General features: G+C 41.9%; 1 protein-coding gene across 10 annotated transcripts in view; it reads left to right on the top strand.

Moving 5' to 3' along the window:
• Positions 1-25,151, top strand: part of ANKS1B (ankyrin repeat and sterile alpha motif domain containing 1B) — a 755,486-nt gene that overhangs the window by 499,802 nt on the left and 230,533 nt on the right. For all 10 annotated transcript variants that reach the window (XM_004675770.2, XM_012720251.1, XM_012720253.1 and 7 more), the window contains one exon: positions 7,081-7,233. In XM_004675770.2, coding sequence (XP_004675827.1) covers positions 7,081-7,233 — 153 coding nt within the window. The remainder of the gene's footprint in view (positions 1-7,080; positions 7,234-25,151) is intronic.

The following is a 25,151-nucleotide window of genomic DNA, read 5'->3' on the forward strand; positions in this document are numbered from 1 at the left end:
CATGCCATGTGGTCACCTCCGGGGCAGGTGGGAATCGAACTCATACAGAAGTGGCTTTAGCTTCTCAGTGCTGTGCTTTAACTTGCTGCACCACCAGGGAGGGCCCAGAAATGAAGTTACTTTTAAAAACAGATGTAAAGACGTGAATTCACAAAACAAGAGGCAGCACAGTGTGGAGTCAAGTAGAAGGAGGGGCTTCCTTTAAATATTCTGTAGAAAATAACTTTATTTCCAATTCTGTCTGTACTTGAGGAAAGACTAAGTTGCTGAAACAGAGACCTCATTAATAGAGTGGTTTAAAGGATACACATGGATTTTTCCCAGGTAGCAGTCTTAAAGTGCCACAAACCCAAGCCCAGGTTGACATTTTGGCTCTGCTCTCTGCAACTCTGGAAGGACCCAAGACCTGCCATGCCCTGAGCTTGCTACCCGAAGTATGGTCCACACACGCACAGCCTTAGCATCGCCAGGAAGTTTATTAGAAATGCAGAGTCACAGGTGCTTCCTCCAATCTATTGAATTAGAATAGGAATTTCACAAGAAGCCCCACATACATTATTTTTGAGAAGCGATTCTTTCCCAAGCTACCAGATCACGTTTTGCCCATGCGACCCAAGCTGGGCTGCGGCATGATATCCAGCACTTAGGAGGACAAAAGGAAAAGTCAAGCAGCTCTAGAGAAAAGAATGACTGTTAGGTGAAGGTGACCTGGAAGTCTCAGGCAGCACCTTTGTCTACATCCCTGGGTTCAAATATGTCCTCATAGCAGAGCCAGAAGGCAAGCTGCACCTCGCCTCTGTCTGTGCAGACATGAGCTCCACTGATGGCCCACTCCTGAGGACAGATTTGTTGGACAACAGAGAACCTTTATATCAATCCTGTAACATTTTTCAGACATAAAAGTAGCTTTCTAATCTGTTATTTGGGGAGTTCCTTATTCGGGCCTAATTCCTATGCCAATACCATCATGCTAATTAACCTAATAACTTTGTGGCATTGAGAACTATTTTTTCATTTGCTCTTCTAACTGTCTCTATGTAATATCTTCTTACGCTCTTATTATTTTTTTCCCATTTTTGTTGCCTTCCTCTTGCCAAATCTTCTGTCGGTGGTCGCATCATTTTAATAAGGTATTGTCCTTGTCTGAATAAAAAAAGCGAGTTTCAGACAGAATGACACCTGTCAGTCCATACATAGGAGACAGATCCAATATATTTCTAATAACACAGAGAAATTAAGAGGACACAAAACTAGTGGTCATTGAATCTTGCAAACGTTTTCTAGGTCAGTGGTTTTCAAGCATTTTTTTTTTTAAACAGCATAAACCTCCTTCTTCCTCTTCTGTGTAGCACACTAAAAATATTCTGGTTGAGATAGAGGAGGCTGTCTCAGCCTGGCTGTCCAAATGCCCCATCCCTGTTCCCCAGGAAAACCCTGGACACTGCCAGGTGCTGCCCCAGGTGGGTGAAGTCCACCTGCTGGGTGGCCAGTCATGTGTACGGCATGCCCTCTCTGATGCCTATTCTGATCCCACTGGCACAGAATAACAAACACCAGGAACACAATGAAGGTGTTGAGTGAACTCTACCAAGAGGGCTACATCTTCCCAAGACTGAGGCTTCCTTTACAACTAGCTTCAGTCTCTGCCCCACTTAGGGGCAGACTTTTCCCCAGACTGAGACTTGCCCAGCAGAAGCAGATGCCTTGGGACCCTGTTAAGGAAGCCCGCTGCCTGCCCACCACTCTGCCTCTCAGCTTGAAGAGTCCCCCAGGCCCCACGTGCTCTCACTCAGCAGAGCTTCAGCCTGTGCACCTGGAACTGTCTTTTCAGCCTGCCCTGCCGAGTGTCCCTATTGGAAAGGTTCCTTCCCTGCATGTTAGTGAGAAAGCAGTCCCAGTGCTCCCTCTGGGCACAATGACAGCTCATGAAAGAAGTGTGGACACCATCTGACCTTTAGCTGAAAAGTTCTATCTTGTAGTATTTTCATTTTACCTTTGAACGCCTTTTTCATTATTAGATAAATAAATCTGAAGCTACTTTAATACTTATTTTCAAATTATAGAATTGGAAGATTTAGGAATCTTAAAGAAATGGAGATCACTGACCCAACACCATTACTTTATAGACGAGGACACTGATAGCTAGAGAGGTGAGGGCCTTCATGCGCACTTCCACAGCTCAACCATCACAGTCAAGACTGCTGAGCGAGGGAAGCAGAGGTAGTGCACTTCTTAACACAACGTATGACCTGGGATTGACTCGTGGTTCTAAAGAGTTAGAAACACAAATGAAGACCTTCCCTGGAGGTGCAGTGGGTCAAAGCACAGCTGCAAGCTAGCAGCAGATGTTTCAGTGTCAGTTCGATCCCCAGCCCCGGAGCTGCCCCTCATGGCATGGCAGTTGTTTTGCCCGCTGCTCCCCTCAGCAGTGTACTTCATCAATCTGCCTGTTCTGCTCCCCACTCTGTCTCTGGTGAATCCTTTCACCCTCCGCACCTCTGGCCTGTACCCCAGCTCTGTAAGCATAAATAAATAAGTCTTTGGAAAAAATCTAAAAAAGAAACGCAAATGGTAGGCCATGAAAATAGTTCTCATTTTCATAATATATATTACAAAATACAAATGGATACCATACCGTTAATTTGTCATTTTAATCCTTGTGTGTTCATTAAAGTGCTTAATTTAATAAACGTTTAGCAAATGCCTGACATGTGTGAGATGCCATGTGTGAAGTATGACAAAGATGGTTAAGACCTTGTTTCTTCATTAAGGGACTGACAATGTAATGATGAAGAAATGCACATCTCTGGTTATTAACAAAATCAGACTTTAAAAATGTTATAATAAAACTGCATGCAAATCACTACAGAAATCTAGCAGGAAGCAGGATTTACTTGGACTTGGAAGTAAGGGTCACATTGTAACAGACTTTAAAGAAGAGGTATCTTTCAAACAGGACCTTTTAAGAATGGATAGGACTTCAACAGGAGAAATCAGACTTCCTGGGAGAGGGGGTGGAGGATGGCATGAACAAAGGAATGGAGGCCCATTAGATGCACAGTGGGTATGCCTCAACAAGTGTATTCTTAAAATAATTGTTTAGGCCCTCCCTGGTGGCGCAGCGGGTTAAAACACAGCACTAAGAAGCTAAAGCCACTTCTGCATGAGTTCAATCCCCGCCTGCCCCAGAGGTGACCACATGGCGTGGCAGACCTCTCCTGACCCGCCCGCTGCTCCCCTCAGCAGTGTACTTCGTTGATCTGCCTGTTCTGCTCCCCACTCTGTCTCTGGTGAAGCCTCTCACCCTCCGCATCTTTGGCCTGTACCCCAGTTCTCTATGAATAAATAAATAAATCTTTAAAAAAATAATTGTTTAATTTAAGATTAGCAAGGGTACAACACATAGATGTTTACTAGAGGAAAATCAAGTAGCTGGGAAAGGACGGTGATTTAGCTTAGCTTATCAACCCTAGTCTTTTCTCAGTCTCATGAAGACATATTCGCTGGTAGATTCTTGGATTGAAGAGTTTGGATTATTTTATGTATCATCCTCACTAGGCCACCCACAGTATCCAGATTTTTGGTCAAAGCCCAATCTAGATGTCACCGTGGTGGTTATTTTCTGATGAAGTTAATATTTACTCAGTAGACTTTGTGGAAAGCAGATTTTGCTTCATAATGTGGGTAGACTCATCCAGTCAGGTGAAGACCTTACAATATAAAAGTCTAAATTTCTCCAAAGAAAAAATGGGTATTCTGCCTCTAAATTGCCTTGGATTTGAGCTGCAATACCAGTTCTCCCCTGCATCACCAGCCTCCAGCCTGCCCTGTAGATTTTGGGGGGATGTATCTGTATATGTTTGCATATCCTATTGATTTTGTTTTTCTTGAGAACCTGGACTAATAGAAAATCCCTAGTGAATACAAACATATCTATTGTGAAATAAAGAGTGACACAATCAGATTTTTCCTATATGTCAAAATTTTCATGAAAATGATAGAAATGTGTCTTGCACAGTGAAGATAGAAATATGTCCTGCACAGTTCATGTTCTCAGAATCTGGCAATTTAATATCCTGTTTTGACACCTACATGGTGCTAATCCTATGTATTAGGGTACACAGAGCAGTGTGGTGGTAAGTTTGCACCTGGTCTCAGTTGTCCTAGAATGATGACTTTCATCAAGAAGGAACCCTGGTGCAGGTTTTTGTGTAAGGTTTGACTTACGGGACTGGTTTTTCAGGAAGGCTGAGGGAGAGCAGCAAGGTAGATAAATCTAGCCAAAATAGGAGGTCAGGGGTGAGGCCATTGCATTCATTTTTGCAAGCATTAACATGAATTGAAACAGGGTAGTGGCAGTAGGAACAGAAATGAAGGAGCAGATGGGAGAATTGCTTTGAAAGAAATCATCATGCAGCACAATAACCACTCTGCATAGCATTAAATATGTGTCAAGTGAGTTTTGTGACTTCATTTGGCTCTGGTGACTTTCGCTCACCAGGTATGCAGGGCTTTCATAATTTATTGGTCATCTGTTCACATAGTTTTTAATTAAGAGTTATAATTTCCGAGAGGGAGAGACTATGATTATTTTGTTCTCTACAATTCCACATTCATTAGTATTGGCACTGGCTAGATATTTTTTGAATGAATGGATGGATGAATGTTACCACGCACACATCAGGAAACCTTTTCCATGTTCTCTTCTCTCTTGCTCTCTCCTCTGTCCCTTCCCCTCATCCTCCTGCCAAGTATTTCTCTCTCTCTCTCTCACCTCCTTAAGGTTGGTCTAATGGAATTTGCCTTCTGGAAATAGCAGATTACTGAGAAGTCAGCATTCAGTGAAATGCTGATAAGAGTCTGTTTTTCCAACCTTGCCATCAGTAAAGTTCAACCGGTTCTCTGTACTATTTTTTAATAAATCTAATAAATAATAAATCGATCTAATAAATTTCCAATCATGTGTGTAAAGATTGCAAACTCAGTTGCAATCCATACAAACCTCCAATTTTATTTCCTCTGCCCTCCTCCCCTGCCACTACTCTGGGACAAGAAGAGGGTGGGGGAAGGGCAAACTTCTTTTAAACTCCTTTATAATTAGTTGGGTTTGTTTGTAAGAGTTCTAGTGGTCTCAGAGAGAGAGAGAGTGCAAGCACATACAGGTGCCCTCAGCTAGTGCTCAGGGTGACCTCTAGGAACCCCACTGCACCCCAGTTAGATGTCTGGTTAGGTCATCTAACTCTACCCTAATTTGCTTCATCAAGGCGCCCAAGCATGGTCAACAAGAACTTCATGCCAGACTGCTCATTTCAAATCTACTGTCCTTTCCTCCTTCCCTCCCTCCTTTCCTCCCTCCTTTCCTCATTTCCTTCCTTCCTGCCTGCCTGCCTGCCTGCCTTTCTGTCATTATCTTCTTTTTTTTTTTTTTTAATGTCTCTGGTATATAGGTGTTCATCATTATCATTATTTTCTTGCCTGTTTCTGTCATTATTTTCTTTAGCCAAGTCAACAGCCAGGATTTGTTCAGGGTATCAAAGTCTGTCCAACCACCTTTAACTAAGTCCTGGAGTATGTCCCTAGCCATTCTGTTTTTGCAAAGCTCTACAGAATATGAAGGCACTTAGTAACTGATCCTGTTTTGCTTCCTCATCTCCTATTTTATATGCATGCAAATAATGACATGCATTATTTGCAAATACCAATAAACTTCATTTTGCAAACTCTAAGATGTCACTTATATGTGTAGCTACTGTATAGTAAACACTGAGTTAAGAGCTAGTAAACAAACATTCACTGAGTCGCTATCAAGCGTCAATGGGAAAATGATAAACAAACAGTTCAGACTAACAGAGAATGAATTATGCTACCACCTTAAAATGGAGGGCATTTAAACCTCAAAGTGGAAAAGGTTTGAGGAGTAAAAAATAAGCAAAGGAAACGAGAAGAATTATAAAAATGAAAGGAGAATCTCAAGAATGAGAAGACAGCACAGTGACAGAAATCTTTTCTAAAGTGTTTACAACTGAAATCTAAATTCCTGATGCCCAGACTAATCTTTTCTCTGCTCACAAGACAGAATCATATCAATTTCTATTAATATTTATCTCCTTGATGCTGAAGGAAGAGGAAAATCTATGTTGTGTTTTGGCCCATTTTGCTGTTCCCATCAGGCCCTTCACTGAAGGATCCCCTCAGATTGATGGGGAGCTGCTGCCCTTCCATGCGAGGGGAGATAATATGACATGCAAAGCAGCCCAAGTCTATGAAGTGAGTTACTTCCCAGAGCAAGAACTGCAAATTCAACTCAAACCTCAAATAAAAGCTCAAGGACTAGAATAATCCATACAAAATTTTAAGCCCAGAAGTTTCTCTTGCTTAAATTACTTTCACACTCCAATTTAAACTCAGAAACATTATGTTGCTGTCACACTTCTTTGTTCTCCTAAAGTAAAAAAAAAATCTGTATATAGCTGACAAAAAATAGGAACCTGTCTGCCAGCAAGTTCTCTATTCATGTCTAACATACTGTAGAGTCTCTGCAGAACACATGGTCTTTAAACACCCAGAGCCTCTTCTTTACCCACTTATCAGAGCAGTGTGTTTTTCCAGTATGTTTGCACTACCTCCAGTCCATGCCATGCCTAAGTGTGGATCCTCTCAATGTTTAAGCAGTATTTTCACATGCTCTGATGTTGTGCATATGACAATCATCTACACTTTGGGTGTGGTGTTCCTTGGGCCTTCAGCATTGAATGGAAGGCTGCTCCACTGACATCATTTTAAATTCTGTCCAACAGAATGCCAATAATATCTATAGCAGAAGCTTGACATATTTAGTTCTCTCAAATATGGAGTGATTTAGCAGCTAAGTTGGAAATTTCCTTGTGTGTTTTTGAAATGAATTCAGTGTGAAAATTATTAGTGGTTTAGAATTGTGCATGAAAGTATTTTGGTTTCCTTTATTTCCTTAACCAGAAAGAGCTATGGCTGCCTCTCAGGTACATTTCCAAGTGACTACCTGTTGTCAGAATGCAACATCAGCAGTTTAAATGGATCCTAATGGGATTTTCTTGATTCCAGATGAGGCCCATTGGTCATGATGGCTACCATCCCACCTCTGTCGCTGAGTGGCTGGATTCCATTGAACTGGGCGATTACACCAAAGCCTTCCTCATCAATGGCTACACATCGATGGACCTGTTGAAAAAAATCTGGGAGGTTGAACTTATTAATGTAAGTTGGTCTTTTAAAGACATCTCGGCCATTCAATCCTTGATAAATGAAATGCCTATTGTGGGTGGGAAATTGTTTCCTTCCTTGTCACTGTTTGGACATACAGCCAGGATTGACAGATGGGCTTCCTGCTTTAAATACATGTCTCTCTCTTGGTTCCAATCAAGCTCCACTGTCATTGCCTTTTGAAGTTTCAATGTGGGAAACCAAGAGGACTATCAGGATGTTTGACAATATCTCAGAAAAGTTTCCATTTTAGGAAATTTCGTCAGTTTAGGATATGAACGTGATAACAAATTGGCTCCTTTCTGATCTTTGTTCAGATTCACTGCTGAAAACGGGGTTATCTTGTTAGTTTTATGTCTCGATAGTATCTCCTTATCTCTATGGCTTAACTGTCCATGAACACTCTATACTCAAAGGGTCAGACTTCGTCCTTATTAAATAGGCTGCTGCTGTATCAAATAATTATTTTACAGGACTTATATCTAATCATATGTTGTCTCTGTTTTATTCACCCTCTTGGCATGGATTTTTCTATAAAAACTAGCCAACATATGTGGTCATGTATTCAAGTCTAAAGAGGCTCTCTAAATACATGAGTGGTTTTGAGGTTTTGATTCTGATACCTTTGTCATTTCAAGTTTCACTGCTTTATTTGTAACGGCATAAAGGAATGAAAGAGACAAAAAGATAATGTGATCATGCTTGCCTATTACACCAGGCACCAAGAGTTTCTTTTCAAAAGTGAGTGAGAAAAGCATTTCATCTTTAAGAATTTTTTTTAAGTTTTATGTTTTAGCAACTTGGAGAAAAGCATAAACTAAGATATAAAGCAAAAATACTTCAGCTGACTCAGATTTTCTGTTTTTCTCCCTAGTTCAGTTTCTCTCCAAAAGTCTAGTCTCTACAAATTGCATGTTATTAATTATTGTGAATGATGACTGTTTAGTTGTAACTAACAGAATTCTTTATTTCTAGAATTCTGTCTTAAAGATGATATCTTTGCTGGTACATCTCATACAATCTGTTCTTTCATCTAAAAATCACACTAAATGAACAATTCTTGGCTCTTTCAATTTTGCCACCAGCTACTCTTAACCTTCTATCCTTTTATCCTATCACAAAGTTATCATTATTTCAGGAAAAAAAAACTTGCTATCTGGCAAAAGCCTCTGATTAATTTTGTTCGGTGTGGCAACAGCACTAACTGAAATATTGCTTTCTTGGTTGCAAGAAGATTTCCTGTCTCTGCTGAGAACTAGCTCTTATGGCTATTCTCAGCCATTTGTTAAAGGGTTACCTTCCACAGGTCAAATATGCTTCCAATTAAATTGCATTCTAGTCAATGATAAAGTTTGATAAATTCCTCTATGAGTAACAACTTCCATATACTATTCTCCTGCACGTAAGAACAAATAACTTATGATAGCAATGAGTTGTGTTGACCTAACATATTAGCAGTCATTTTTTTGCTAAAAGAAAAAAAAATAGAGTTTCAGTAGAACTTTTATGAAATGTTTTCATAGAAGTCAGCATCATTAAAGCAAGACAGTCTGTCTCTCAGGATCGAAGCACTGGGGCGAAGCATTTGTGGTGTGGGAGTAGACCCACATTTTCCCCAGTGTGTGGGTGTCCCCAGCCTAGAAGTCCTCACCCACGCACTGTCGGTAGGCGTTGGGCATGACCTTGATGGCTGCAGGAAGACCCATGCTAAATGCCAGGACTCCGGGGCTGAGGCATCACCACCCACAGGGCCAGCCATACCTGAGTCAGGACAGAAGATGGCCCTTCCCTCCCACGATGGCTCTTTGAGGGTTTTCTCCTCAGCCATGCTCACCACAGTGCAATATTCAATTCAGAAAGCCATAGTGTCTCTGTCAAAAGCATTGCATCCAAACTGGAAAACAAAGGCACTGTGCTTTAAGACCTCGAAGTCAAATTCCTCTGTCCTAGAGTACAACTTCTGTATCTAACACAACCCCAGATATTTTCTTTAAAGTAAATATGTGCTTGATGAGGAGGCTTTGCAATTTATTTATAGTTATGGGCAAAAATTGTTCTGTACTTTTAGACATGTAAATCAGAGAATAAAATTTGTCTGCCCACGAGGGCTGCTACCAGAGAGGCTCATTGGCTAGTTGAGGGTACAATCATCTTGATGTGGTACAACGTTTTTAAGGGAAATTCACATCTGGAATCTTCATAGTGAGTGTCTATTTTTTTAGGAAACCAAATGGAACCAATACCTATTGCTCTGTGTAAAGAGAGAAACTTAAGTGTAGATTGTTTTTGATACAGGGGTCTGTGAGTGGAGGAGCAAGAGAAGGGGGCTTAGTGCTGGTATGATTACAAATTACTTCAGCACCACTAAACAGATCCAAGTAAGTCTCCAATTTCACATGGTATTCTGCTTGGTATTTGGAAATAGTAATGTGTTCTCAGTAGGTATAAGGTGCTTATTCAGAGTGTTTTCGTGAGTCCACAAGGTTGTGACTTGAAAAGTTACAAATGTGTGAAATTGAAATATTTCAGAAAGTCTTGCAAAGATCTTTTTCTTGTTGGGGTCCATTCCTATCTTTGACAAATGAGATTATTTAAGCAACCAAATGAGGCTTTTTGTCACAAAACTACCCAGAGTACAGAAATGAAGGATAGTAGCAGAAATCTCATATCTTAATATCAGCATTGTCAACAGTGTAAAACCAAGACTAGAAAAACTTATATGACTGCTAACATTTTTTATGATCTAGCAATTCCACTCCTAGGTATCTATCCAAAGAATGTAAAAACAATTTGAAGGTATATATGCACTCCTATTTTCATTCCAGCTCTGTTCACCATAGTCAGGTTCTAGAAACAACATAGGTACCAAAAGGCAAACACATTGATTAGGAAGATATGCTATATGTACACACAGTGAAATACTACATAGTTGTTTAAAAAAAAAAAAACTCTTGCTATTTGTGTCAACACGGATGGAACTGGAGAGGATTATGCTAGCCAAAATAAATCAGAATAAGAAAGAAAAATACTAAATGTTATCACTTGTAAGTTGAATATGTATGAACAATGAAGAGTCAGATACAACAAAATCAGTAACATAATGTAGGACTCTGACTGTAGAATTAAGGCTGCCAGAGTTGGGGAAAACATGAGGAAGCAGAGAGGAGAGGGAGAACAGTGGACTTTGGTGGAGGACTTTGGGTGCCTTGGTAGTGGGGGTGATGTGGTATCATATTCCTGAAGCTATGATCCTATATCTTATATAGAGCATTATAAACCAATGTTGTCTCACTTGAAAAAAATCAAAGACAGATGGTATCACAAGCTTTATAGGCAGGCCCATGTACATCTAGACTTGGAGAATAAAGTTAGTCAATGACTTTTTCCCTTTATTCCCCAAGCTGTTTCATACACAGAAACTAATATTTTATCAATAGCTCTGTTTTGCCCCTGTGCCTGCCACTATTATTAATAGCATCATTAATGCTGCTTACACTTTTGTATTGATCTTTTAATGTTAAAATATTAATATGTTGGCAGACATTGTCAGGGAAATTGTTCTTTCTGTAAATGCTGGCTGGGTGGGCCTCTATCTTGAATTATAGTTACCTCCAAAGACGTGTTATGAGAATGAAAAGCTAGTTAAAAGAACATGAATTTTATTTATTTCATAAGGTTACTTGGGCCTGGTATGTATGGTGTTTCAAGGTTGTACTCCCATTTATAACCTTAACAGCTTTGCATGGGTATATTTTAGATTAAAAGGCTATATATATTTTCTGCTTGGAATATGCATGGATAATTATGAAGTTATCCATTTCCTAGGCAAAAAATTTTTGCAACTATCAAAAACAATGCTAAGTACCAATGGAAAAGATGATGATTAGGCCAAATGCATTCCCAAACTGTCCAATTGGTTAATTTGTGAAGCTTATTAACACATCATCAGCTTCCTCCCACTAGTTTTACCACTGTTTACCAAGGAAATGATCCTCACGTAGGCTTATGATAGCCCACAACAATAAAATTCAGGCCTCAGTGTATTCTTTAATCTCTGCTCCTGAGTACAAGAATAGATTTAAAAATCCAACAGCAGTGGTTAGCTGTATTTTTAAATACATTTGGGCAGAAGCAAATAAAATAACTAAGGTAGCAATGCCCATATGTGTCCCATGAAAATCATTTAGACTTAGTTTTGCCACAGCAAATTGATTAGAACATCATTTGTTTCTTGCCTAATGGCTGCTGAAGCTAAACTTATATCACTCTTGTTTAGCGCTGTCAGATTTCTTTGTTTCTTCTTTTTTGCAGTGCTGTTCTTTTAATTTTTACCTTTCTGGGGACATTTTGTGATAATCTAATCACTTAGTGAGGTTCTAAGAAATTTTCAAAGGAAACATTATCATTTTGTGTTCAATCTATAATAGAACTTCATCTGCTTTAAACGCTACTTAGTCCTATTAGTATCAAATTTAGACTTATTGCTTGCCTCAATGTATTTATTTCATGATCATCATTATGTACTCACACTCCTAGCAGGCCTCCTTCCATTGCGCTAACTGAAACTAAATTTGCCTCCCAAAAGTCTCTTTTCATTGTGTGTATGTGTGTGTGTGCACCTGTATTGGATGAAGGCTAATGATAACATATACTCCTAACCAAGAAGGAATAATCAACAAATTCACTAACTGCAGAGAAGGGGTGGGAATGATGAATGTTATAATTCCATCTCCAAGCCAATTATATTAAGAAAAAGGTTGTGCCTTCACCGTAGGACATTAATAAATGAAAGAAAGTATTCCTGTTTCCACACCAGGGAGGCTGCATCAGTCAACACTGCAAATGTTAACAACTTTAATCAAAGTTGAAGGCTTTAACTAAATAACTGGATATGAGTACTCATGTGTAAAGCAAACTTCATAAATTATCTGTGAATTTAAGCATTTCATTTATACCCATAGACAGAGCGCTCCTCACAAGCCTTCAGGACAACTAGACGCAATCTCTAAGCTTCAGGCTTTTTCCTACCGATATCAGCAAAGCCCCTGAACTCTATTACCCCCTCTCTCTGCATCTAAATTGCCAGCTGTTCCAAGGAGTCTCTTGAAGTGACTCTTGCTTGACCCAAGTTTTGGGAAAAGTGGCTGTCTCCCATCCTTGTATAAGATCAACAATCCTCTCCTAAATAAATACTCACTTTCTTCACATGCAGGCTGGTGATGGGCTAAAATGGGCTTTATCAATCACATCTTTCAGCATACTCTTCACATCTGTACCTGGTCTGCTGCTTGGAACCTTGAGCCTTGACCAAAGCAAGGAGCGAAGTAGACCATCATAGAATGCACTTAAATACTAAAACTTCATTGGAAGTGATATAGCTTTTCTTTTGCATTCACAGTTGAATTTGTATTCTTACGGTGTTTCAGGGTCAGCCTTGTAGACTACGGAATAGGCATCATTACAGCGTCATAGCAGAATTAGCAATACATTGTGGCCTGAAGAGACACTCTCCAGCAATAAGCAACAAATGAATTTCAAGAAAAGCTGAATACTTCTAAGTAGAGCTATTTATGCTGTATCTCTGTACAAATTGAAAATTCATGTTCTGATTATCTAGAAATTTCTACCTTTAAAAAAAGTTTTTTGGGGGGCAGCTATTGATTTTCCCCCACCCAAATACCATCCACTCTTCTCCTCATTCAAATAAAAGCATTCCAAGTTTACTGTGAAGAAGTCACCTCCACAGCTGTTCCTATTCCAGACCTGAACAGGTGACCTCACTAAGCCAACTCAGCACTCAGCACCCCGGGCCCTCTCCCTAACCCCTGGGCTCCAAACTGTTCTTTACCAGGCCCATTACCAATTCTTCATGATTAGAGGGTCCTGTCCAAACTGAAAATATGACTGCCTTGTTTAAAAATCATCACAAATGTAAGCACAGTGACAGGAGAGCATTACGCCAAGTGTGAGTCCCTGGCTTCATGTGAGCTGCACAGAGCCCACTCCCACAAAGCCACCCCTGCTCTTCATTCCTTTGTGAATGTCATTCCCATGTGTTGTCATTTCCTTCTACCTGAAGTTCTTCCTGTAGCATTGTCTATAGTGTGAGGCTGCTGGGGATAAAACTTGATTTTTTTCCCTTCAGTTTTTTTGGTTTTTTGTTTTGTTTTTTAAGGATTTTTCTTTTTACTGGGCATAGAATTCTAGAGTAACAATATTTTTTTAAGATTTATTTATGCATACAAGAACTGGGGTACAGGCCAGGGGTTCATGGGTTGAGAGGAATCATCAGAGACAGAGTGAGGAGCAAAACAGGTGGATCTACTGAAATATACTGTTGAGGGGAGCAGCAGGTGAGACAGGAGCACTCTGCTGTGCCATGTGGGTCAGCTCCCTGGCTGGGGATGGAACTCGTGCTGCAGTGGCTGCAGACAGCTTCATAGTGCTGTGCTTTCACCCCTTGTACCACCAGGGAGGCCCTGTAACGATACTTTAAAGATATCAATCCACCACCCTCTTGTCTACATTATTTCTGCCAAGAAATCAGCTGTTATCCTTTCTTTTTTCTTGTTTTTGTTTGTTTGTTTTTTATTGTTATTTTTGCTACTCTATAGATAATGTGTCTTTTTTCCCCTCTGTACTCATCATGGTCTCTTTATCACTAGTTTTGGGTAATTGAACTATGAAGTACCTTGATTTCGTTTTCTCCGTGTTGCATCTCTGTGAAGATTTTTTAGCTTCTTTAGAAGCAAGGTCTATCATTTTTATCAGCTTTGGAAAAATTGTGGTCCGTCAGTCACTTATTTATATTTTTCTCTTCAACTTTTAAAAACTTTTTATAAAGGTATAACATACATACAAGTCCATATATAGTGCAAGTGTACAATGTAATGAATTTTCCCCAAAAGAGAACAGACATGTAACTAGCATCCAAAAGAAGAAATAAAATCTACCAGCACCCACTTAACCCCTCGTAGCCCCATTCATCACTAGTTTTCCCATCCTACCCCCTACAAGGCATCCTTACTTTAACACCAGAGCTCAGTTTGCTTCTCTGTGTACAGTAAGTTCTTACATGTAGTTTCTTTCCCACTCATGACAATACCTGTTGTGTAGGAATGTTCATTCTCTCTCCATGCTGTGTAATATACTCAATTTGTTTTGACAGTTTAACTGAAACATAATTCACAATTTATACAACTTGCCATTTCGAGAGTATAGAGTGCCTTTATTATATTCACAGAGTTATACAATCTTCACTACAATCAAAACTTTTCTGTGGTCAAAGCACATAACAGAAGTTGTCATAATCATCATTTTCAATGTACAACAAAGTTAACCATTTGCACATACCTGTGCAACAGATCTCTGGAACATTTTTATCTTGTACAATGGCAAAGTGATAGCCATTGAAGATCAATTCCCCTTTCTCCCTCCCCCCAGCTCTTTGCAATCACTGTTCTACTTTCTAACAGTTTGACTACTCAAATACCTCTCAAAACTGGTCTTGTGCTATTTGTGTCTTTTTATAACTGGCTTATTTCTTGTAGAATAATGTTCAGAATTCATCCATGTTATAGCAGATTTTATTCTTTTTGAGGAATAATTTTCCATGTATGTATACACCATATTTTGTTTGTCCATTCATCTGTTGATGAACATTTATGTTGTTTATACCTCTTGGCTAATTTTGCAATAAACACAGGTTTGAAAATATCTCCTCAAGATCCTGTTTTCAGTCTTTGGAAAGTGAGATTGCTGAATCATATGGTAATCCTATTTTATTTTGGGGGAACCTTCATATTGTTTTCCATAAAGTCTTCGTCATCATCATTCCTTCTAAAAATACTGTTTCCCGTCCTGTTTCCTCTCTCTTTTCCTCTGGGAAACCAAATTACATGTATACTAGATCATTAGAAGTTGGGCCACAATTCACCTGTGGCCTATTCTTTTTATTTTTCAGTATTTTTTCTTTCTGTAACTCATTTCGATACTTTCTATCACCATGTCTTCAAGTTCAGTCATATTTTCTTATTGTTATATAAACTCTGTTGTTCTTACCATCCAGTGTATATTTCATCTCAGAGAGTTAGTTTTCATTTTCTGAGGTTAGTCTTGAGTCTTTTAAATCTCCCATATCTCTACTTAACACACCCCATCTTTTTCTCAAACTTGTTGAACATATGGAAAATAATTGCAATCATTGTTTTAATGTACTTGTCTTCTAAATCTAACATCTGTTTAGGTTAGTTTCAGTTGGTTGATTTTTAGGTTAGTTTCAGCTGGCTGATTTTTCTCCTCATTATTCTTGGTATGCCTGGTCATTTTTTTCCATGCTAGACACTATGAATTTTACATTTTGGGGTGCTAGGTTTTTTGTATTCCTATAACTATTTTTAAGCTTTATTTGGGGACATAGAGAAGATCTTTAAATATACGTGGAGCATCTCAGATCTTGTTTTTAAGAGTTGTTAGGCAAAACCAGAGCATCATTTAGTCTGTGACACATACCTACATAATTCCGAAGCAGAAACAGTCCTTAATATTCCACCAAAGCCCTGTGAATACTAAGGCTTCCCTATCGATCAGTGCAAACTATTATCAACCCTGCTTGAATGCTAAGAATCAATGCAGCCAATCTTTTCAGGATATTTTATCTGCTAGTTTCCTGAGATGCTCATGCTGATGAGTATTCTCCCCTCCCGGCGCTCTGCCCAGAAAACTCTAGCTACTTTAGCATTCCTAAATTCTCAACTCCATCTTCGTAGTTCAGAGAGTTGTTCAGTCTCCTTCTGGGTTCCTCTCCTCTGCACCAAGGTCTAGGAATTCTCCCCAGGTTGAAAGATAGAGCAAGGATAGAGCTCTCTTTGTTTCTCATCTTTTCGGAATCAGTGTCCTTATTCCCTCATCTCCAATGTCTTGAAAACCAGTGTTTCATATAGTTCTCGAGATTTTTTTTTTAAAGATTTATTTATTTGTGCATACAGAACTGGGGTACAGGCCAGAGGCTCAGGGGCGGCGAGAGGCTTCACCAGAGACAGAGTGAGGAGCAGAACAGGCAGATCGACGAAGTACACTGCTGAGGGGAGCAGCGGGTGGGTCAGGAGAGGTCTGCCGCGCCATGTGGTCACCTCCGGGGCAGGCGGGAATCGAACTCATGCGGAAGCGGCTTTAGATTCTCAGTGCTGTGCTTTAACCCGCTGCGCCACCAGGGAGGGCCAGTTCTCGAGATTTTTAATTGCTTCAGATAGGACAGTAAATCCAACCCTTGTTACTCCAGCTTGGCCAGAATCCCAAGTCCATGCTACTCGTGTGAATCTGATTAGAGGCGGCCCATTCCCAAACAATTGAGTCCATCTCCTTGGTGGTGGCACTTGGGTATTGAGAGTTTGTTAAAGCTCCCAAGGTGATTTTAATGTGCAACCTGGGTTGAAAACTACTGCTGTGATGCTATTTAAAGGGTTTTAATCAGGGGGATGACATGATCAGAGACAACAGACGGGGCCAGGAGCTGGCATACTTGAGAGGGAAGAGCTGACTGTGGGGGAAGAAAGAACAGAGTCAGCCAATTCTGTGATGCAGCTATTTGCAGCCGTGAAAGTACTAGTTGTGACAAATAAAACTTGGGCACCTCCTTACACCTGAGGGTATCCCTGAATTAGAAGTCCATACATATAGTGTCAATTTTCATCTTTGTATCCCACATATCAGGAAGAAGGTAAGTTACAATCTGCATTCAAAAAGAAGGAAGACAAATAGAATACATTTCAGAAATGCTTTCAAATAGTGGCTAAAACTGTTTGTTTGATCCTGAAACAGCTAAACCTTGGTTATGTGAAAAGTTCACTTTCTGTTTATAAAGAAAGGGGGGAGCATATGGTATGTCATGCTTCAAAGACAGCCTCCCTTCGCTCATCTTTATCTGGGCATGAGGTCACTTGACTTTGAATCCCATGTCTGCTACTCTGTACATGACCTTAAAAATGTCAATTACTGCTGCTGGGCTTGTTTCTCATTTGTAAGTGTTGGGTCACCTGCTGGCTTCACAGGTTTCCATGAGACCCAAACCCAAAGGAGAACTTTTTGTGATCCATGCTTTCTCTTCGCGCCCTACTTTATGCATCCTTTACCTCTAGTTCCCTCTCCCTTCCCAGTTTGCTGTGCAAGAGAGGCTGAAAGCCGGCCCTGCCACGCCCTCAGAGCTTCCTTTCACAGCTTAGTTGTATTTGCTTCTCTCCGGTGTTCACCTATTGGGCCTCAGAGCCCTGCCTAATGGGCAGGCTCGGGCCTCCAGGAACCACAGCCCAGCTTCCCCATTCCCAACTCCAGCCACTTTCTCCCATCCTAGCTGTCTCCCCTCTTCACCAACAGTAACCATCTTTCCTGCCAACCTTTCCAAGTCCTCACTGCTTCATCCTGCTCAGAATCTTTACACTGCTCAACTGGATGAATGTGAGGGATGAGTGGCTCAGCTTTGTGCAGCAATATTCAAGGCAAACATGCTTGGGGTCTCAAGCCCCCCCCCCTTTATTGTCTGACTTTTGAGGTACAGAATTGCTACTTATCTTCCCACTATCCCCACCCACCTCCAAATAAAGAGTTTTGGCCCTTCACCCTCAGCCATTAAGTTTCCTTTATTGTTTACCCAAATAAAGGGCCTAGGGCAGAGCAAGGAATATAGTCAGTATTAATTTATCTTACATAGACTTAACCCCTTCTAGAGTCTGTACTAAAGTTTGAGTTTGATGATACATATGGGTGGGAACTTTTGAGAGCTTTTTGAAGTAGCTCTGTATTTACATTGAAAGTGCACCTTTTAAATATATAATATCATTAATTACAGGGATGTCAATTTATTTTTTGTTGTGTATTTTGCTCAGATTTCTAATAGGGCATGAGAATTTTCTTTGAGAACTCTTTTCTAGAAATATTTGAGGGCAGAATCTGTTGCTAAGGAGATTCATTTATATTGCAGTTAAATAGGTAAAACCATAAACTGGCTCTGTGCTTCTACTCGCTTTGAGAGGGGAAACTAGTCGATGGTACTACGCTGTTACAAGGTAAAAGAAAAGATTCCCAGAAAATAAAGATACAGCATTTTTAATGATGGTCTGATAGAGAAATGCATTGGGTCTTCTTTGGGAAAAAATCTGAGATCATGCAAAAAAAATGAATCTCTTCATTCATAGGTCCAAGGGAAACAATCGTCTTTTGTTTTCGTTTTTCTAGAAGAAAACTCCTAAAAACTGTAAAGCCTGAAAATGAGCTTCCAGTTAATATTCAGTAAATCATAAAGGTTACAACTCCAAAGTAAGAATTTAAGATTAATGTTAGAATCAATCCATCATGATCATAATTTAAAGTTGGAAAGAGATGATTTTACAGCTTAGGATTTATGTATGTTTTAAAGATGTTTGAGGTTAATTTAGAGTTTAACTTTAGCTACTTTACTATAGAAGCACTGTGTTAAATAGGATATTTGTAATCTCAAATTATTTCTGAACTCAAGCAACCTTGAACCTCAGAAACATGTAAATTTCCTGTGTAAACCTTATGTCTAGCATCCTGCCGCCACCTGGTGGCGGAATACCTAAAGTGCAGTGCAAGTGACGAAAGCATAAAAAAATTCTTAAATGCAGAAAACAACTGCAAAAAAGAAAGTAAAACGTGCCAATTTTATAAAAACACCTGTTTCTAATATTAAAGTAATAAAATCTGAACCAGAAGAGTTTCTTTCTTGTATACATCAGCTAAATACCAAATTTAAAAACTAGCTAAAATTAAAATGAGAAAATTTCACTTCTTAGCATTCCACCAATTTAACTAACTGGGGTTAACAGTACCCTTTTGTAGAGATAGATAGAGAGACAGATATATAGTAAATATATATTTTTTAAATATTTATTTATTTATGCTTTCAGAACTGGGGTACAAGCCAGAGGCACAGGCGGTGGTGAGAGGATTCACCAGAGGGAAGAGCCAGGAGCAGAACAGGCAGATCAACAAAGTACACTGCAGGCGGGTCAGGAGACGTCTGCCGCCCCATATGGGTCACTTCCCAGGCCCAGAGATGGAACTCTCTCTGCAGTGGCTCAGCAAGTTTCGTGGTGCTGCGCTTTAAACCGTTGCGCCACCAGGAAGGGCCCCATAGGATTATATATATATATGTCTTTATTGTTTTAGTTGGTGTGGGGTTCAGTATGACCATTACCTTTTTGTAAAATGTATAGTAATTGTGGGGAAATACATTGTGTATTTCTCCTCATAATAAATTCAAACTAATGGGGAAAATGATCACTTTTACTAGCGGCAAGAGAAACGGTATTAAGGAGAACGAAACGTAACTGCGACCTCTGCCGGCCAGGTAGAGTAAATGGCAGGCACCACTGTGAAGGTGAGCGGATGAAGGCAGTCTGTCAGGGCTTGACTTCCAGCTCTGCAGCTCAGTGTTCTTCCGCCTCAGGCAGGTCGCGTCACCTTCTCTAAGTTTCCATGCCAGGTCTCTGAAATCTGGATAATAACATTATCTTCTAGAAAATGTGGTTGTCAGGATTAAATAAATTAACTAGCGAAGCAACTTTGTGCCATGTTTTGCTAATGGAAAGCAATCCATTTTTGCTTCAGGAAGACCAAAGAGAGGGGAAGCCTCCATGCTCCTGAGGTTTCCAGGAAGCTATGTGTGTGTAAGCCATGGCCACGGCGATGTCACTGCCCCACAAACTCCGAAAATGCAGTGGCTTCAACAAGCCACTTCAACAAGCAGGAACTGCTTGCTCAGCTCAGGAGTCACGGGCTAAGTCCTTTGGGCTGGACTTTGGATAAAAATTTCTTCTGATCTCAGGTGGCTCCCGTAACTCTGGATGTTGGTTCTCACTCAGGGCTGCTGGGTTCTGAGAGTTAACAGCTCTGACCTGGGTACAGCTGAGAAAACTGAGGCCACTTGGCACCATGCCACGTGCCCCTTCCTGTAACAAGCTCTGCATGGCATGTTCGAGAGCGAAGGCGCAGAGAAATGAGAATAAACAAGCACGTTTTCAAGCCTCAGCTTGCGTCATATCTGCAGACTGGCCCACGGAAGCTACCTGACCAACTCAGAATCCATTAGGGAGGGGAGAGTATGTCTCACCTCTTGATAGGAAGAGCTGAACGCTCGCAGAGTAAATGTCTGACATGCAGGTCAGGCTGAAAAACTGAGGCCATTCGTGTTATCAACCCACCATAAAGGGAAGTTTTGATTTGTGGGAAGAGGAGAGAATTTTGGGATTATGGATACTCTTGTTGTTTCTGAGTCACCAGTCAGAAGGTGAGATCAAAGCCAGCTCAGAATGTGGAGGGAGCTAAAGTCTAGGTGCCCAGAGGAGAAAGGGATGAGGCCTGTGTGTGGGCTGATGGGTGTGCAGACCAGAGCCCCTGACCAGCATTGAGCAACTAGAGGATCAAACTTCCATGGAAAAGCACCGCACGATTGTGGCTTTGCTATAGCCCCAAAACCTGAACCTTTGAGTATTGAGTTAAATGACCCCCAAACTAAACTATCTCAGAAAAAGAAATGCTCAGCATTTGTCTGATGGAGAAACACTTTGATGCTGTGCTCTAGTGTGCTCTGTACTAGGTGAGTAGGCAACAAATAGTTGTTGTTGTTGTTGTTTTTAAAATTTATTTATTCATATAGAACTGGGGTACAGGCCAGAGATGTGGAGGGCGAGAGGCTTCACCAGAGACAGAGCGGGGAGCAGAACAGGCAGATCGAGGAAGTACACTGCTGAGGGGAGCAGTGGGCAGGTCAGGAGAGGTCTGCCACGTCATGTGGTCACCTCCGGGGCAGGCAGGGATCGAACTCATGCGGAAGTGGCATTTGCTTCTTTGTGCTGTGCTTTAACCCGCTGCGCCACCAGGGAGGACCAGCAACAGTTTTTAAATTAGCTTTGGTTCCTGCGGTCAGCCGACTCCTCAAGACAACACAGGAAGGAATAACAACAACAACCCCGTTAGTGCCGCCTTCTCCACCCTCCCCTTCATTAGATGTCCATCTTAGCGTTCTGTCCTCAGCTCTCCTCTCCCCATTGCTGTGCTCTTGGGCGGCTTTGGAAAGCTTTCAGTGGGCACCACCGGAGCCAGCTGCCAAGCATATGTCTGTGGCTTCATCCTGGCCCCCGGCTCTCCGTCCACGTGTCCCAAGTGTGAAGTGGAAGTGCAGTGGGGTCAGGGAGACAGCTGTGGACCCTGGTGCTACCTCGCCAGGGTTTGAACCCGGTTCTACCTTTGTGATGGTGATTATTAACCACAATCACCCTATGGGTGGCAAATAAGTAGCGCTGGCTGACCCAAAACCTCAGTGTGAGCAAGCAGACCCCAGGAAGTAGCTTTCCTCCACCCCCCCAAGTAGGTAAATAGATCACCCACCCACACACACACACACACACACACACACACACACGCACCTGTACCCTTGAGACCAGCTGCAGCAGGAGGAGCAGGTTACAAGGCAGAGGTCGCCCGCGAGAACTCAACCTGCTGGTCACCCTCGCTCACAGTGGCCCGGTGAGCAGCTCTTGGCTGGCACATACAGTGACCAACAAGTGCAGGTTGGGTGCTTCGGAAATGCAGGCAGGAGCAGGAGGACTTGAAACAAATTTAGAACTACAGAGAAGCAGCAGGGGGAACACAGGTGGTGGGCCCCCCCCCCCCGGGGCAGGCAGAGTGGAAACGGGCTGGGCTCGGAGTTGGATGAGCCAAATACAAATTGGGGCAAGACTCGTAACCTTTCCAACAGCCTTTACATGTATTTAGGTTTTTTTCCACCTCCTACCTCCCCTGGACTGCAGGGTCCTAAAGAACCTGACCCCAGAAATCCCCATCTATACCCACCCCCAGTGCCCTGCACTAACTGGGCACTTAGAAATAGCCACTGGATGAATTGCTACAAAGGGAGCATGGGGAGAAAGACAGCCTTGGAGTCACAGGAGAGAGCTTGTCAGAGAGAAGCTTCGTCTGCCTGTCAGGAGAAGGCTGGGGGGGAGGTAGCTGTCAGTATGGCCTGCACCCCACCTCAGCACCACGCCCAGGCTGTGCCATCAGCAGGAGCAGCCTGGAAACTGTCTAACTGGGGACAGGACATGCAAGAAGTATGTGCAATGTCTACAGGGAATGAAATATTTCTTCAGAGCCTTGTAGATGTCAGGCATTGGTGTGGGATTTCAAAATACAGAGGGGGACCAGGCGAAACTGACAAAGCGAGAGGGAGAGGCAGACGACTGAGAGGACCAAGGTGAGGGGCTCTTCAGGAGGGTGGTCACAAGTGGCTTTTTGGAGACATCAGGATGAAAATCCGAGGGAAATGTGGAATCAGCCACGCGGAGATCAGCCTTCCTCACTGGAGGAACAGCCAATGTAAATACCCTGTGGTAGGAAGCGCATCGGGAATGTCAAGTTGAATAACGAGCAAGGGAAAAGGCTGCTGTCCTCAAAGAGATGACCAAAGGCCAGGCCATCTGGGCCACGGCAAGGGGTTGGGTGGATTCCGTGTGTGAGTGGAAGGCTCCGAGGGTTCTGGGGAAGGGCCATGGATCGGTTTATGTCTACAAGACTCTCTTTGGCTGCTGTGGGAAGAACAGCTTGGGGAAGGGGAGGCAGGAAGTGAGGCCAAGAGTGGACGGCACTTGCCCTTCAGTGGTCACAGGAAGAGAATGAGAAATGATCTGGTTCAGGAGATGGAGACAGAGCTGATGAGTTAGATATTGATTATTAAAGAAATGAGGGAGCTGAGGCTTTGAGTGTTTCCGAGAGATGGGAGCTATTTAGGAGTTTGGGAAGCGCAGTCCAGAGCTGTGTTGGGAGTGGTTAAGTCTGAGCTAGCTATCACGCGCTCAAGTAGAAATGTCTAGAAACAATGTGATCGCAGAGTTATGTGGTGCTCCAGCGCCGCTTCGCATTTCAAACAAAGGGTGTGACTAGCAGTCACTCATTACCTGCGCGAGAGCAAACCCCCTGTGGCCAGGATGCATTTCTGCTCGCCCCCTGCAGAGGGCGCCACTCCGGGCAGCAGCGCTTCCCGGGCACAGCCTGCTCTTAACCACAAACACTGCGGGGCTGGGGCAAAGAGCTGGGCCCTTCTCCAGGGCCACGCAGCGGGCTGCCTGTCCTTGCTATTGACCTGCTCTTTATCCAGGGACTTGGCTACATCTTTAAAACAGTATCCTTGAGTAGAAATAGCAGAAACACTATGTACTCTTAAAAAAAAAAAAAAAAACTTAAAAAACCACAGAGGCTTCACACATAGTGATTGACAGCCTGCCCACAGCGGGGGTGTGAATTCCTTCAGAGTTTTCCAGCTGACTCTTTCCAATCTGCTTTTCCATGCTGCTCTGAGAACACCTGAAAGGAGAGAACCTCAGGGCCTTCTGTCTGACTTTTCAAAATAAGTCATTAAGACACAGTGACCTTCTTAAGTTGAATTTAAAATAATCACCTTTGCAAGGCTGTCTTATGCCTCATCACCACTGTTTAGCTCACCGATGTCTGCATGTGCTCCTCTTGACTTGAGTCTCTAGCTGCTTTTCACTAAAAGCAGCTCACTAGCCACGGGTCTCAAGCTGCCCTAACAAGAGTTTTGCTCAGTCCGCCACAGGTACAGACACAGTGGCGAGTGACAAGTGGACAGATCTGTGTGAGGGGTGAACGGCTGCAGAGGCCTCTGTAATGACAGGGGATAAGTGGGCACCCACTTACTTAGTCTATGCACGGCCCCCCAGCCACCCTAAGGAGAAAACATCTTATCTACCCCACTGCATTTCATGGCATCTAAAGGGCCATCTACAATAAGATACACCAATCTTTTGTGCATCCCTAAGAAAGAAAAGTGAATTGCTACAAATTAAACTGATACAGTGCCTTCTAGTGAAACTGTCTAACATATAAACTCATCACAACATGACTCTGATAGTTCTTTTCTTTCTCCCCCATGAACCTTATTTTGGTATTTTTTAAATTGAGTTTTGTAAGCATTGGTTCACAACATTATGACTCAGAGGTACACGTTCACATCTCTTCAGATGGGTGTTACCACACCACACCCACTGCTAAGGCACCCATAGCCCTCCACCAGCATACTCAACCACAGCTCATGGGTCCCCCTCTCCATTTTGTCCTCCATCCCACCCTTCTCTTCTGGTAGACTCAATTCTGCAGTCAGGGTTTTTATAGAGTTTGTTTTGGTTTAGTTTGTTTACACCTTTGATTTGTTTCCCTATATCCCACAAGTGACTGAAACCAGCTTATTATGTCACTTTCCTTGTGATCTAATTCACTTAGCATAATCCCTTCCAGACCATCCATGTTGCCACAAATGGTAAGATTTCACCCTTTTTGCAGCTGAGAAATATTCCACTGTGTGTGCATACCACATCTTCTGAATCCACTTCTGGTCGTTTCCATAACTTGGCCATTGTAAATAGAGCTACAATGAACAAAGGGGTGCATATCTCTCTTTGAATTAGTAGGGGTTTTGTAGTCTTTGGTAAAAACCTGGGAGAGGAGTGGCTGGTTCATAGGATAGATCTATTTTTGCTATTTTGAAGAATCTCGATTAAGAATTTTCTTTTCCACAAGACCTGGGCCAGTCTGCATTCCCCCAACAGTATCTTATGGTTCCTTTTTCTCTACACACTTGCCAACACTGGCCTTTGTGATATGGTTATGCTCACAAATGTAGGGTGGTATCTCTTTGTGGTTTTGATTAGCATTTCCCGGATGAGACGCAATGATGAGCATTTTTTTCATGTGCTGTTGGCCAGCTGTATGTCTTCTTGGAGCTGTGTCCTTAGCTCGTCTGCCCATTTTTTGAATGGGTTATTTCTTTTCTTTTTGTTGAGTTGCATGAGCCCTATGTAAATCTTGGATATTAAGTTCTTGGG

The sequence above is a fragment of the Condylura cristata genome, unplaced genomic scaffold (assembly GCF_000260355.1).
Source record: "Condylura cristata isolate star-nosed mole 26May11 unplaced genomic scaffold, ConCri1.0 scaffold00004, whole genome shotgun sequence".
NCBI lineage: Eukaryota > Metazoa > Chordata > Mammalia > Eulipotyphla > Talpidae > Condylura > Condylura cristata.